This window comes from Emydura macquarii, unplaced genomic scaffold (genome assembly GCF_026122565.2).
Source record: "Emydura macquarii macquarii isolate MOO-44397 ecotype Brisbane River unplaced genomic scaffold, CSIRO-AGI_Emac_v2 contig_1483, whole genome shotgun sequence".
Lineage (NCBI taxonomy): Eukaryota > Metazoa > Chordata > Testudines > Chelidae > Emydura > Emydura macquarii.
In genome coordinates this window covers 14190144-14206260 of record NW_027131620.1, presented here as the reverse complement: position 1 = coordinate 14206260, position 16117 = coordinate 14190144, and the positions used below count along the sequence as shown (strand labels likewise).

Genomic DNA, 16117 nt, shown 5'->3' with positions numbered 1-16117 from the left:
TGACGTCGATTTTATAGTGGTTTCAATGGAGCAGAACTGCTCCCTTGTACTCTAGCTTTCCCTAGAACTTTTACCCTATTACACTAGCAGAAGGATTTTGCTGTTGCCATCCCTATGATCAAGTTTACCCACAATTACACATACCCAATGAAACTCCCACAACTGTCTATGGGTTGTTTAATTGCACTGGGACTTGTTCACTTCCATTATTTTATTACTGAGCGATTGTGTGCAGGGGCCAAGAGAGGGTGGAAATGGCACATTCCAGTCAGGTCTAGCCATCAAGCAAAGTTTGCCTCTAAATCTTGAAAGTTATCTGCAACTGTTAAACTACTTAACTTCAGAAGAAAAAAAGACAAACAGATTTTATTCATGTTACACAGCTACTTAAGCCTGTAAACACATTAACAGAAAAGGTAAATATAAATAACTGCTGCTGAATAAAAAATTAAGTTGGTAAAGACTAGTCAAAAAACAGAACCTCAGTTCCACCCTATTCAAACTGTGATTAAAATCCTTGCTTGATTCTAAGTCCCTTGCAGGGATCTGGTTCCATGTCAGAGGCAGAACTGGAAGAAGTCTGTCTTGCAGATTGTTTGGACCCAGCCAATGTATTGAGAACAGATATCTACAGGCCCTAACTGGACATAACTGCCACCATTGGCAGCTGTAGTATGAAAAGAGCAAGAGTTTCTATTACCCAGGGAAAATTAGTTTGGAACTGAATCCAGATTGTCTCCTCTTCAGCATCTGTCTAGTAATGGAGAGCTTACTACTAGGACATACCATTAGACCAAGATAACACTTTACTTCTTCTACCAAAATGTCAAAGCAAAGCACACATGCTTCGGGAAAATAATTGTTGAGATGAAACCAAGACTTTTTCATAGAAGTAATGCTTAGCATAAAAATCATTATCTTGAAAGTTCCAGAGAGGTAGCCCTGTTAGTCTGTTTTTAGCAAAACAGCGAGAGTTCTGGGGCACCTTAAAGACTAACAAATTTATTTGGTCATAAGCTTTTGTGGGCAGAAACCCACTGTGCATCCAACTAAGTGGGTTTCTCCCCACGAAAGCTTATGCTCAAATACGTTTGTTACTCTTTAAGGCACCACAGGACTCTCGCTGTCTTATCTTCAAAAGTACTGTTCAAACATTAACTACCTCTGAAGAGGCAAAGCAATGGAGGTGCTGATCCTCATTCTTTCAGTCATCCCACCTTAGAGAAGGGACAAAGTGCTTACCACAGGCATCTTGGGACTGATGACCAAAGTCCTCTTACATTTTAACTTCTCCAACTGAAGCACTTGGTTGTCTGTAACTTCACTTTTAGAGATGTTTGGTTTTTAACCAGATGAACCTGTAAAACTTGTCAGTGACTAAACTCTGATTGGCTGCAACACTTCCACGAGCTGTAATGATAAATAACTAGATTTAAAGTATTTCTGCCATAAGGCTAAGTTAGCACAGTAATCGCAGAGCTTCAGTAGATGCTCCATCTCTAAAGCAGCTAATTAATCTTGATCTTGCAAGTCTAAATAGGAATGTGACTACAAACCATTTTTACTATATTCTAATGCACTAGTGGACAGTACAATCCTATATTTTAACTTACTCCTACAGCAAAGAGCAGGGGGAAAAAGCCAGGAAAACTTGGAAAAGGTTTAGGGCTCATTTCTGCTCACCCGGCAGTCTGTGGGAGCAGGATATGACTGAGATGATGTCTGAATACACAAGTGTATCAAGTTTAATTCAAATAGCTTTTTAAACTAATTTAGTTAAACTGTAATAAGTGCATCTATACAGGGTTTGTACTACTTTAAGGGAGCAGTTTATTCCAGTTCAGTTTTATCCTGTTTCTAATCAATTTAAGAAAAGCCAGTAAACTATTCATATTGATTTAGGACATCATTCAGTAGCATCCCCCAAACACACTAAAGCTACACTTACTTGTGAGAGTTGCATCAACAACTGAACATATGATTGTAGTCCATGAATGATGGTTTAGGAGTATGTCAACAGGTGCTGCATGGATACTAAAGCCAGAGCCTAACCTTGTCCCTTTGATTTTTATATTCTAAGCACAAGAATGAAAGTGGAGAGTAGGTAGTAACAGTGGTCAGTGCTGATATTTTCTTAAAGACACACCCAAAGATGAGCTACAGTGGAATATACATTGCTGAAATATGACTGGGAGAAGGTGGTAAAAGATGTTGTTGCTGCAGACAATACCAACAACCTCTGCTCATTTACGTAAGATAGCCCAATGCTTTTTCCATCCATTTTCAATGTCCATTCTCAGTAAAGGAGTGAAGTCATTTCTGCTAGAGATATCTGCCTCAAGAGAGATTTATTATTGAAAAGCGAAGGAGTGTCATGCAGTGGATAGAGCCTGGGAGTCACGGTCCTGGGCTTGATAGCCAGCTTTGTTCCACAAGTTAGTGACCTTAGGAAAGTAAGCTAAGCCAACACACAAGGTCTGTAAAATGAATATAAACTCAAGAGCCACACAGTAGAGGAAGGCCTGAGTTGTGATGTTTGCAAAGATGAGAAATCCAGAAGAAAGATGCTGTTGAAGTGCAAAGTATCACATAGTAACTTGCTTCTGTTCAGGAAGCAACGTTTGTATTTACATAAACGAGGCATACACATTTCAACTCTAGGATACAAGTAAAGTACACTGTAAAGTAACACAAGGACTACTTATTCCAGACCAAAGTCACTCCAATGTAAGTGTTCTTGTCTCAGTAGTTATTCAACAGAACAGATGGAAGGAACTGATTTCCTGAAGTGTACTGCTGCCTGTACTATTAGAGTAGGTAAAGTCAGAACCAGCAATCTAACAGTAACAAACACTATGATAGTTAAATCTACTGTAGAGAAGTCATCAGGACTGAAAGCTTTTCTGCAAGGTGGCAGAAAACTGGAATAGTCCCTTTGGGATAGTGACAAACTCTCATACTATAGCAGTGTATTTTACTCTTTTAGTATAAACAAAGGCAATGAAGTGCAAGGTTCTCTCCTCCCCGCCCTGCCCCCTTGGTTGCTGGGGAGACTCATGCATTAATCCTTTAAATGCTAGATATTTCAGACTAAATGTTGAGGATGAAGTGGGATTTTATACCATCAAATTAACAAATGAAGAACTGCAACAAGACTTAACAAACGTGATTAGTATTATCCAACTGCTGTTATAAATTATATACATTCAGAACACCACATTAAAATATTATTCTATGTTACACCAGAAAAGATTAAGGCTTTATATTATTTACAGAAACCAACAAGCACCTTAAAATATACCAACCATTAACATTTCTGTGCTAAAGACAAAAATTGGATACCTTTTGCTCTCAAAAGACAACAATTTGCAGATGTGCCCAATGCTACACCTACTTTAAACATTGATTATTGGACTAGGAAACACATAATGGCAAGATCCCATCAGTGAGCGCTCTGAATGAATTAATAAGAGCGTATGGGCTACACATATACAGTATGTCCTCCAGAGCCTCAGATTTATTAACATAAAGCTGAAGGCTTATACAGAAATGGGTCGTTCAAATTCTTCATACAAATTAGAACAGATTTATTTTAAGGGAAACTGAAGACACTTAAGAATCCTTTGCCCCCTGACAGAGTCAGGATTTCAAAGTCTGCTCCACACTATGTTACAAGACTTAACGCAATAGCAAAGATGGAACTGCTAGATTTATCAACCACTAAATGCATTGAAATGATCATGGTTTTAGTGGCTTACATCACTCTTGACACGCTGTTTTCATGCATTATATTTGGATGGACTTCTTAAAATGCAGTGACAAGTTATCTTCACTATTTTCCATATCGGTCTTAGACAGCAAGCTACTTTTAAAGGTTAAATAATGTTGATACAACACGTTTACTGTGCCACCAATGTATTAGAAGTGATGGTGCATCGTCTTCCTCTCTGGCTCACCCGATGGCTTTTATGAGACTCAGTGATGAAATATTTTCTAAGACATCAGCAGACATGGCTAAAGAAAGGTGCTCAGTACAAATGGAAAAGTAACCATTCGCATTTCAAGTATTGTTTTAAGAAGAAGGAGTTTTTAATTGCAGTCTGTGTTGTTAGCACTTTTTAGCTTATGCTCTATAGTCTGTTATTTCTTTGTAAGTCTTGCATTTGGCTGATGGCTTTTTTTAAAAAAGGTTGGCAACAAAGGTAAGAACTGTAGAAAGCTGGTAAGAGTTATTTAACTTTCTGAGCCCACTTCATGTCATCTGCTCTTGGCTTTTCCCCAGTCACTCCTTGGATAACATTCTCCAAGCATTTCCAAAATCCAATCTTCTCTAATGGGTAGTTCAGCCAACCTGAATGATTGCAGAAGGAAAAAATAAGTTATAAAAAAAAGTAGAGCGAATTAGCTTAAACCATAGCAGTAGAAGCTCAAGTTTGCATTGTTTTTCTCTCCTACTTAATACAGTAATTCACTTTAAATATCAAACAAAAAATGTTATGGAAAAGTTCAGTGGGAGAGTGCTATGGGCAAAGAATGACCGCTACACAAAACTAAAAGAGACCCACTTAGGGTAAAAGTGACAAACTTAAAAACCAAAAGTCATCTGTAAATATAGCCACATTGGATTTAAATATTTCTGTTTTAAAACTTTTGGCTAGTATATAAATTACAAATTGCCCTTCATTCTGACCAGTCAATTTCACTTTTGATTCAGATGGTTTCCCTTTCTGGTTCCCATGCACTAGCACACGGACGCAATGCCTCATTTGCAAACAGCGCAAGAGAATATTCAAATCAAACAAGACAATTCGTCACTGACATTTAGACAAATTTATTAACTCATCAGGTTTTGTAAAATTTCAGACAAACTTAAATTTTGGGCCCACACTACCTGCATCCCTAAAAACAAAGTTTAGACCAACAAGCCAACTCCTTTCTCCCCAAACTCAAAGTACTTAAACAGATCTTCACTTTTGACACTGTAAATACCCCAGATTTGCTTTTTCTAATAAAAAGAATGAATCCACTTTAAAACAATAAGATGCAGTATACATTGCCCATGGCCATAGCTAAATATGTTTAAATTAATTTTCTTGTTTTTCAGTGGCACAGCTAGGGCAATGGTAGGGAAAACTGCACATTTAACAAGGGCAGCTCCAGCTTTTAAAATACATTAACTCATGATATCTGTATAAACATGGTATCTCAGAAAATAATTCTGATCACGTTGTACACTATGTACTATTTTTCTGTGCTTCTGCCACCTTGTTATTAGATTACTGTCATGTGTTGTAGATGGGGATAGATGTTGAGATCATTTGTAAACTGATTCTAACACAGAATGGGGCGACCAATGTTTATTAAGAAAAGCATCACACAGGGATCACCTAACTCCAGTGTCCCAGTATTTAAAGCAGCCATCTAAAAGTTTCCAGTACAACAGAAAAACAGTGTGGATCTTGGCTTCCTTATGCAATGCTGGCACAGATACAGTCAAGAATGGTTGAGCTGTGGTCCTCGTGATTTAAAAAGGGAGGGGCTCATCATAGTGCAACTTTGCTCCAGATATTTGGTTACACTATAATGAGTTTGATTTAGGATTATGCTTTTATCATGAGACTTGCTCAATGGTAGATTTGTTAGACAACTGTATGCCTGATTTTAAAAGGTGTATGGAAATAGCTTAATCTTAAGTGTCTAGAGTCAAAGATATAACACTTGCAATAAATTAAGTAATATCAACACCCTCCACATACATTCAGGAGATTTCGAGCACATGAAGTATTTTACCTAAAGTAAGGAATTAGGGTATCTTGGACGTGTTTGGTAAAATAACATGCTGTGTGCGGTATCAAGTTTAAATTCTAAAGTAGTCCAGATTTTAACTTTTAGCATGCAACATGCAAGACTCAAAAGCACTTGGTGTGCCACCATAATCTTAAGCAGGGTAGTTACAACAAATTCTTTCCTGATACTGTACTTTAAACCAACCCACATACTACTAATTGAGAGCTGCTTTGAAAAGCTTAAATTCACATCCATCTTTTCCTGAGTAGAGGCATTTAAGGTTTGTCATGCCAATGATTCCATGCTTCTGAAAACTGGCTCAAGTACCTAATATTGCACCCACCACGCTGACTCCTCACTCTCGAATTTTCTTCCCCCAAGAGTTCATGGGTGAAAGGAAAGCAGCAGCAGGCTGAGAGGAGAAAACCAAAGAGAAGCACAAGTGTGTGGAGGTGTAAGGGCTATTGGGCAAGAGACAGAACAAGCAGGAAATGCAGGTGAGAGAATAGAAAGTGAGCTGGATGGGAAGCAGGATGAGGAGAGGAACTGAGAGTTTGCCAGAAGAGCTGCCCCACAGCCAGGTTTGTCAGGTTAGAGCACAGCATTCCCACGGCAATGGTACATCAGAGCATAGTTTCTCAACCTGTGGTACGTGTACCCCTGGGGGTACGCGAGACACAGGCAGGGAGTACGTGGCAAAAAACCCAGTGAAGGGAGGTGGGCGGCAGCCTCTGATTTCTGGGAAGCCAGGCAGCAGCTGCCCACTTCCCACCCGGTTCCACCTCCTAGCTGAGAGGTGGATGGCAGCGCCCCAGTCCTGGGAAGTTGGGAGGCAGCCGCCAGCTTTTTGGGATGCCAGGCGGCAGTCGCCTGCATCACGCCCAGTCCCAGGTGGGAGCCCAGCAGCAACCTCCTGCACCCTGCAAGCTGGGTTCGCAGCTGGGTGGCTGCCACCCATTTCCAGGTGGCAGCTCTCCTCCCCAGCTCAAAGCCTGGTGCCCGGAAAGCCAGGCGGAAAGCCCAGCGTCTTGCCCAGTCCTGGGGCCAGGCTCTACCTGCAGGCTTACTTGTTAATTTCATTGCTCTAGCTGAGCAGTGAAATTGACAACTATGACAGCCCCAGATTTTACATGTTAAGAGGGGCCTACACTGTGTGACTTGCCCCAGGCCCGAATCCCCCTAGGGATGGCCATGGAGAGCGTCGCTATCCACTCTGGGCCGCTAGAGCCTGCTCATACCTCACAAGTTCCTGCCTGTGTGAGGAGAACACCAAGTGGCCCTGCCATCAGGCCATAGTGATTGGCTGGCATTGACCTTTGCTCCTATATGGAGGAAGGGGAGGAGGAAGGAGGGGAGAAACAGCAGGGGGTTTTGTGATCTGCCACAACCACACAGCATTGCAGAATTCAGAACTCTTCTGCTTTATGAGAAATACAGTCGTCCAGCGGTAAAAGAGGGAAAAGATTGTATTTCTCAGTGGAAAATTGAGTGTTGGGGTACTTATTACAATTTTAATAAGTTAGGGGGTACTTGCTACTTAAAAGGTTGAGAAACCCTGCATCAGAGCAAAGGCAATTCAACACAGATTCCAGCTGGTGGGATTTTCATGCTGTGTACATGTCCACCACAGGATTCAAACACTAAAATGGTACCTATTGTTCTCAAAGTAAGACAAGGGCACTTTCAAGGTCACTTCAACACTGCCCACCTTTGCCCCACGTCCTCCCTACCCAGCAGGTGTCTCTTCCACCAAGCCTGTCTGCAGATTAATGACCCACTGTAATAGCCAGCTCCTATACCTTGGGGTCAGCATTTAATAGCTCTCCTGCCAGCAACCCTTCCCCTCTGTACAACTCATCCCTTCTGGGAGAGAAGCAAGTAAAGTCTCCTCAAAGCAAGGTAGCCAGTGCCCTCTGGGAATGGACCCATCATCCTTCCCCAACTTCCAAATGTAACAGTTGCAAGCTATTCATGAACAATGTAAGGAAGCAGAGATTAACAATGGACAAAGCATGAAGTCACAAGTAGCCTTGTAAATAATATGTCACTAATAGATCAAGAAATAGTAAGAAGAGTAGTAATGTGTAATAAGCTTGCAGCTGCAGCCTTGCTTCCTAGCACACTTTGTAGCCATGGATAGCTTATGATCAATACAGAAGTTGGTTTACAAAATTAGTAGGCCAATCCAAACATGTGATGCAATGCAGAATGTAATGTGCATGTGTTAGTCATTTAGAACAGGTATAATTGGTTTTACAATTTTTACTAGGGAGTTGTGGTGCATCTTAACCCATCCCCCTCATCTGAACCTGATGACCTCAGGTGTAGCTTTATGAAATGCCAAGAAAGAAACTTCAGTGATGAGTCTGGATTCAAACCAAGTTTTGGATTCCAGAGAACTGGATAAAGTGTTCTCCCAGAACTAGATGACATGTTCTGGATAAGCCAAGTGGAAAAGTCTTGGTGGGAATTCCAACAACAGTCAGTCTGGAAGCTTTTGCATTAGTTCTATTCAGTTTCTGTGAGCTCAGTTATCTGACACTCTTCTGGCAAGAATACAAGAGCAGACCTTTATGTACATGGGTCAGCTCTGAAGCAGGATGTACTCTCAGTATGTCAGTGACACTAACAAGCAAGGCTGCTTTTGAAGTGCAGTACATGCCTCAATATCTATCAACACTTCACTCACTCACACACACCCACCACATCCCCAAAAAAGGGCTTTTCTCCCTCTTGTTCTGAACTATGACCATTGGTATTAGTGATCCAAAAGCCTTTGTATACAACATTTGATTCAACAAAGCAATCCATCATATTACCTCGATGGGGAATCAAAGTGGGCTGGAGAAGAGGGAATGGAATTAACACTTTTCATAAAATATTTTTTGCATATTTAGTGCTTTCCATATGAAGAGGTCAAAGTTCTTCACAGAAGCTTGCTATTGGAGCCACAGACAGTCAAATGACTAGCTCAATTTCAATTCCCAGTCCTCTGTTCTTATCACTCTACCATACTATCTCAATCTCACTGCATTTTGTTCTGATGATTAGGAGCAAGCCACACCACATTTGGATGGTAGGTAATGTCCACACTTCAAAGTATGTATGAAAGGTCAGATGGGTCAAAAGAGAGACAGTTAGCGGCACAGCAATACCTAAAGTATCTGGGAGTGGGCTAAAGAAGCTGAAGTAGAAATGAAACAAATGCTTAGGATAAGAGGCAGTTCTCTGTCAGATGACAGGAGCAAGTTATAAAAGCTTGACACAGGGCACATAGCATTGCATGACTATGGCATGGCTTCTATGATCTGTTTGTCAGAGCAGAAGATGGAGTCAGGAATCTAGAATTTTATTTCCAGCTGTGTCCTCGCTCATTGCGTGACTTTGAGCAAAGTATTAGCACTCTACAGTTGAGCTTGCCCATCTGTAAAGTGGGCATAACCTGAATGACTTTTGTTGCGGTCAATATCAAGAATTATAAGCCCAAGGGGAACCAGAGACCAAAATAGTCTTGATAAAGAAGTTATACATGTTCTGAATGCCTTGTTAGAAGAATTTGATAATTTTCTCATTATGGCCATGAATTTCAGAAGAACTTGTTTTAGAAACTAACATTCAAGGACACATGCCATTATAGATTAAGAAAATAAAATCATTCCTTTTGTTAAGAAGAATAGTGGTTTTCACAGAATTCACTGAATTGAATAAAGATACACTAATTTGCATGAGAGGGCAGATTGGTTGAAAATCAGTAATTTTCTATTGTTGACTTCAGGTCTGTGATGCTGTGGCTTGGGAAAGATCAAGCAATCACAAGCCTGATTTTTCTTCTTGTTTTGGCACCTCGGTTGGAATTTTTCTTATTTATTTAACAATACCAAGTAAAGAGCCTCAGGTGACTTATACAGAAAAAGCTAAACATGCTGCCAGTTGTGGCGCATAACATCTTCCACATTTTATAGACTGCTAAACAGTAATAATATATATGCAATCAGAGTACATTCTTGCCACATGAGAACTTACTGGTTCAGTGAAAAAAGCTTGGTCCAAGAAATATATAGTTTACTTTACCTGTGGTAATACAAAAATAAGTCTCATGGGGAGACACATGATGGATTCGGTGGTGTTTCCGTGGCAGGATAACATGCCAGTCCTGCAGAAAGATGACCCAGCAAGGAAGACCAAAGTACGTGTGAGACCACTTGTGAATCTGGTTTGTAAATGTTACGAAGATAGCCAGGGCAAAGACATAACACTCCCAAGGGCACGTTTGGTACAGTTCTTCTGCAAAAAAAGGAATAAAAAAAACCCAGGACTTTTTCTTTCCCTTTATTTTATTGAAGAAGCAGATTCCTATCAGAAAGTTTCTAGTCATGCCTCCTTCATCCTGTCCTGTTTAGAAGTTCCTTCTCAATTCTGACACAGTTCTAGCAGTTGTGACACTTCGGATATTTACAAAGGCCAAGATCAAATTGCTTCAGCAAAAGAATGACTGTACAGCCACAAACTATTCATCCCATATGACATTCTGAAATGCCACAAAATAACAGGGCTGCAAGACTGGCATGTACCACACAAAATTAGTCAAAATAAATGTTGATAGAGGGAACCTGAGCTATGGATTTACTAGCTAGTTGTACAGTTAAACAGAATAATGTAATGCTGTACTATTAATCTTTGCATTTGTTCAAGTACTTCTGAAAAATAGTAAATTTCACTGGTTTTTAAGCTTAAGTTTTCTTAGTTGTCTGAGTTTAAAAGTCCTTTGGGAAAGAATGGGATGCTAGTTCTTCTGCAGAATTTATAGTCTGAGGTTTCTTTACTGAACTCTTCAGTGGGACACTTCCCTGGAGATGGGAGATCTTTTGGGCACAGGAGAGGTTAATCTCTTATCAACCAGTAGAAAAAGTTTCCCCTCTCCTCCAAATATCAGCTCCCAACATATATGGCTCTAATTTATCACAGATTCAATTTTTAATCTGTTCCCTGACCAAGGACAAGTACTGAATCAATTTATCCAGTGGTGAAGACTCTAAATCCGTATACACAGTCATGAGCAATAGCTTACCTGGGGAAAGAGAAACAAACTTGTAGGCCATGTTTGCCAATGGCACTAGTGTCATCATGCAGTTATCTCCATTAGTCTCTATAAAATCATGTCTAGTAATTGCTGTGGGATCAATGTGATGTTCTCTAAAAGGTCTGATGAAAGCCTGAAAGAACAAAGCCAGAAGTGCCAGACCATTACTCATAAGAATGAATGGATCAGAAACAGTTAGAACGAAAGCAAGTATTAAGAGGGGCTTCCATATTACCATGCACCTAGGAATTATGATTCAAGCTTTTAGAAGTAGCGTTTGAAATAATTCATCCATCTGTTGCTTTACACTTGCAAAATTTCATTCAGTGAATTAATATGGTTAACATGTACCTAGCACTTTTTCATCTCAAAGTACTTTATAGAGGTGGATATGCATTATCACCATTTTACAGATGGGGGAGAAGCATAGAAGTTAAGTGACTTGCTCAATGTCCCATAGCAAGGAAACAGCAGATCTGGAAACAGAGAGAGACTACTTATTTCTAGTCTTCTGCGACTTCGGCTTGTTAATACTGCCATCTATGTCGCACACAATAGCGTTGTAAGACAGCTGGACAAACAGGAAGTGATACAGATGACCCAGCACAAGGAAAATGGAAAGATTTCAACAGAAGAGATGGAGAGTAAAGTAAGCAGTCTCAGAGAGGAGACAAGGTAGAGTTATGCCAAATAACGAAAGGTCAAGAGAAGGTAGAGTGGAAGCATCTATTCAACTCATAGTACAGGAGCCAGGATCAATGAAACTGAGAGGCAACAAACTTAAGACTGATCAAAGGGAATTTTTTTTCAGTGTAGTGCATGATTAACCTGTGGAACTCACAGATAGCTTTCAAAAAAAGACTTATATGGACAATAAGGACATCTACAGTTACATTACATATCCTATATACTTTAAGGCAAGGGTTCTCAACTCGGGGCATGCTTAACCCCTGGGGGTACACAGAGGTCTTCCATAGATGTTTGCCTAGTTTTACAACAGGCTACATGAAAAGCACTAGTGAAGTGGGTACAAACTACATGTCATACAGACAAAGTGAGGAAGTAAGCCATGTTTCAGTACTAGTGCGCTGTGACACTTTTGTATTTTTATATCTGATTTTGTGAGCAAGTCGTTTTTAAGTGAGGTGAATCTTGGGGTACGCAAGGCAAATCAGACTCCTGAAAGGAGTACAGCAGTCTAAAAAGGTTGAGAGCCACTGCTTTAAGGAATATGAACCCTCATATTTCAGGACATAAGCCAGCCACTAAATAATGGGAGATTAGGAAGAAACTTCCCTGTAAGGACAGGTTATTTCATATTGCTCATTACAGGGATTCTTGCCCTTTCCTCTGAAGCATCTGATATTGGCCACTGTCAGGGACAGGTGACTGGACTAGAGATGGACCGCTGTTCTGATATACAGTAATAGGAAAGTCTTAAATGTCGATGTTTGGTCTGCATTTTTCACCACAGCACACAAGCATTTTCCAAGTACTTGCACACCTGACACCAAGTTGCTGGAACGATCAGTTGGTGTTCCTCTAGCTTTCAGGCTGGCTTGAACATAACTTTGTTCCTGTAGCTACCATTCTATGTTTACACTGTACCTCTGCCATTATGCAGCACTTAAATACAAGTGAAGAATGCTTTCCTAATCAAATATTCAACCAAACCTAAAGAGCATTTCTACTGAGGGACACTTCTCTCCAGTTGGTATTTATCTAGTTTCCCTTGAATGTTATTGAAATAGCTTAAGAAAGAATTCACCAGTCAAGGTAATTCTGGAGAGTTCATCCAGCATTCTGAAGTTTCCAAGACTGGTCATTTTCACAGCTGCTACATATAGCAGCTAAGTAGCACTGACATGTACCCAAATCTTCTAAGTGACACTGTGCTGTTGGACCACAAACTATGCCTCAGAAGAAAAGGACTCAATCTTCTGATGCTAGGAAAGGGTGGGGAAAAGAGGAGGGAGCACCTCCCTCAAGGCAGAAATCACACCCCTTCATCTACTGTTGCTCAGATTCAGTGCAGTTTACAAAAATCTGGACAGTTTTTGTGCTGTTTAAAGTGTTACAGAGAACTTCCCTACCCCTCTTAAAGTCTCAGAACATTGTGCGATAACACGGTGGGTATACCATACATGTTGTAACTCCCAACTGTAACAGAGCGAGTGAAAAAGAGTCACTATGAAATTCCTGGCTTTTATCAGTCTAGAACAAACATAACACAATACGTTATAGCTCTACTGCCAATATACCAGGCCTATTAGCATGGCATAAAGAGAGGGTGAAAAGAACCACCACCAGGCCAAACCAGTAGGGGAGACAAGACAGACAGACAGACAGACAGACAAGTTCACTATATAGTGCATAGCACATTTAGGATGACGGTAGCTTCCCCAAAGTGATTTTTTTCCCCTCAAATATTTGAAATGTTAAAAATGAAAAGCCTCAAACCTTTCCAACTATGGGCAGCTCCACAGATCCCCAGCTGTCTGCTCCCCAGTGCACTAATCCCGACAGAAAATCAGCAGTAATAATTCCTGCAACTTTAAAAAAAAACAAAAAACAGAGAGTTAGGAATACAGGAGTGTTGTTTTAATGTCCACAGTTCTATCTCCCCCAAAGAAAAAAATACCACCACCACCACCATTTTCTGAAAAAATATATACTCACAAACATAAGAACGATCTGGCCACTCTGAACGCACAAAGGTCAACTTCAATGAAAAGTGGGTGATCATAACAAAGGCCATTAAAAGATTAAGTTTTCTCTTCCCTGACAATAAGATCTTGGATCTGACCTATGATCCTATTATTATCAAATAATTTCGATACCAGTATATGCAGATTTATCAGAAATTACTTTTCAACTATATTCAAATCAGTGAAACCAACGACTTCTAAAATGGATCTTTACACTGAATATAATTCTCTCTCAAATGACTAGATGTGTAGCTGGTACATCTAATTCACACACCTAACAGCCAACATAATGGGATAGTTTGGTTTTGTCTAGTATGTATTCTAATTAGACCATCCTTGTCCAGATCTGCAGAGATATTCATATAGTTTGTGGGCAGCACTACCCAAACATGGTTGCTATTCTTTTTGCACACAGCAGAGACTCTCCTACCAGCAGACCTCCACTACCATGACACTCTTGGACCTAGCCAAAGCTTTCTAAGCATGAACCACGGAGAACTCTCTCAGCTTACTACTAAATAACAGCTACAGATGCATACTAATACCTGGAAGGGGCTTCCAGACACGGCTCTTCACAGCAAGACTATTTACAAAGTAAGACAAAGCCTAGAAGCCAGGTAGGGGATGGAGTTACCTACAATAATACAATGAGGAGCAGCATAGTCCATATTTAGGATTCCCTTCAGAAAGTGTTCTACACTGAAGAGTTAGAAAAGTGGCATGGTAGATGTAGAAGGATGTGTCTAAATCTGTAGACAAACATGCACAGTTTGAGAGTAAGAATATATATATTTTTAACTGCCAGCCATGTGCACAAAATTTGCAATTTAAAATTTAAGCTGCATTCTTCTGTTCTAGCAGATAAGTAGATTTATTTAGATTTTGGTTTTATACCAACTCTTTGCCAAAAGCACCCATCCAAAAGCTCAGGGCAATTCTGGCACATCTAAAGACATATAAAAACTGACTGAGGTAAACACATCTTCCCATCAGACATCATCTGATCAGTTGTGTGATCCTATCCTCCTTCCTCACTACACTGAAATTTACCATTAGCTGCTTCAGCTCTTCACCAATCAGACAGGATTTACAGCGTGTCCAAAAGGTTGACCCACTGGGGGCAGATAATAAGGGAAGCTACCCTTACAGAGAAGGCTCTGCCAGCAGTTACTGGGCAGCGGGGAGAGGAAATCCAACTCAAGGCCTCTCTGCTGATCACAGCTGTAGCCACAGGGCACGGGGGAGGGGGGGGAAGGAAGAAGTCTGTCTCTCAAGCAGGCAAGTCCCAAGGCATTTAAGGGCTTTATAGGTCAAAACCAACACCTTAACCAGCACACGGACATCAACGGGTACAAAAACCCATTTTGTTGATGCGTGAGCAGGAATAGAATCCAACTCCCTTGTGGCTCTGCAGGTATAACAGAAATACTGTCTGTCGCCGGATTCAACAGATATGACTTTAAATAAATACACAGAAAGAACAGCTGTATTGAGTAAAAAGGTGCATTTGTTTCTCGGTGTATAACTGCACTTAAACTGCCAAGAACAATACTCTCCCTCACACTCACTCCTTCTGCAGATCTGTTTAAAGCCATCAGGAGATGCAGGACCTAAATTTCTGTGCGTCTGCACAGTGTAATATGCAAATAAGATATACCTGGAAATTGATTAGGTGTTTTATCTTGGGGTAATCACCTGGAAACTTTACACAACTCCTGTCAAGCTAAGCATCACATTGATCTTGCAATCTACTGTCAACAGAGCGTCTCAGGATTAGAGAAGTAAATAAATGAGAGGGGTGTGTGCAACACACAAAAGGGGTTTCAGAAAAAGGGTTGGCTAGTAACCAGTATAAAACCTAATGAAATACACCATTCATGTCTGACCCTTGGAATGTAATTTGTGCCTCTGCCTCAAAGTATAGCAACATGTGTACTAAAGGTGTATGCATGTTATATCTGAGAGGAGCTGGTTAACTGCTTGTAGGAAGCCACATATTAGACAGAACTAGCACAGAGTTGCTGGAAGTTTTTTTAGTTCTCCATTTTGTAACATTCACATTAACATTTTAAAACAGACATCATTTACTCTGACTTTTTAACTCTAGAAACACGAGCTAGTTTTTAAAAACAGGGTAATGACAGTTTTATTTTATTTTTGCTGTATATAACTGGATGGCAATACCCCAGCTGCCTGACTGATACTCCCTGAGACCCTGGTCTGCCATTCCAAGCAAGCAGGGGGCTCCTGGCTTTCTACTCAGCAGACAAGCATCTTCTTTTCCAGATGCCTTAGGTATGTCTACACTCCAACTAGACATGTGGCTGGCCCATTTCAGTTGATTTGGGCTCATGGGGCTCGGGCTGAGGGGCTGTTTATCTGTGGTGTAGACATTCCTGCTCAGGCTGCAGTACAAGCTCTAGGACCCTCCCAACTCACAGCGTCCTAGAGCCCGTGCTCCAGGCTGAGCCCAGAAGTCTAGACTGCAATTAAAAGCACAGCCCAAGCCTGAGTCAGCTGGAACACGCCAGCCACAGGTGTC

The 16117-nt window shown here is 40.6% G+C and overlaps 1 protein-coding gene across 1 annotated transcript in view; it reads right to left on the bottom strand.

The window, feature by feature from the left end:
* Window positions 1-3156: 3156 nt before the first annotated feature.
* Window positions 3157-16117, bottom strand: part of PEDS1 (plasmanylethanolamine desaturase 1) — a 28751-nt gene continuing 15790 nt past the window's right edge. Inside the window, exons 3-6 of the mRNA XM_067554254.1 lie at window positions 13328-13419; window positions 10856-11000; window positions 9859-10071; window positions 3157-4351 (exon numbers count right to left, since the gene is read on the bottom strand). Coding sequence (XP_067410355.1) covers window positions 4230-4351; window positions 9859-10071; window positions 10856-11000; window positions 13328-13419 — 572 coding nt within the window. The 3' untranslated portion in view covers window positions 3157-4229. The remainder of the gene's footprint in view (window positions 4352-9858; window positions 10072-10855; window positions 11001-13327; window positions 13420-16117) is intronic.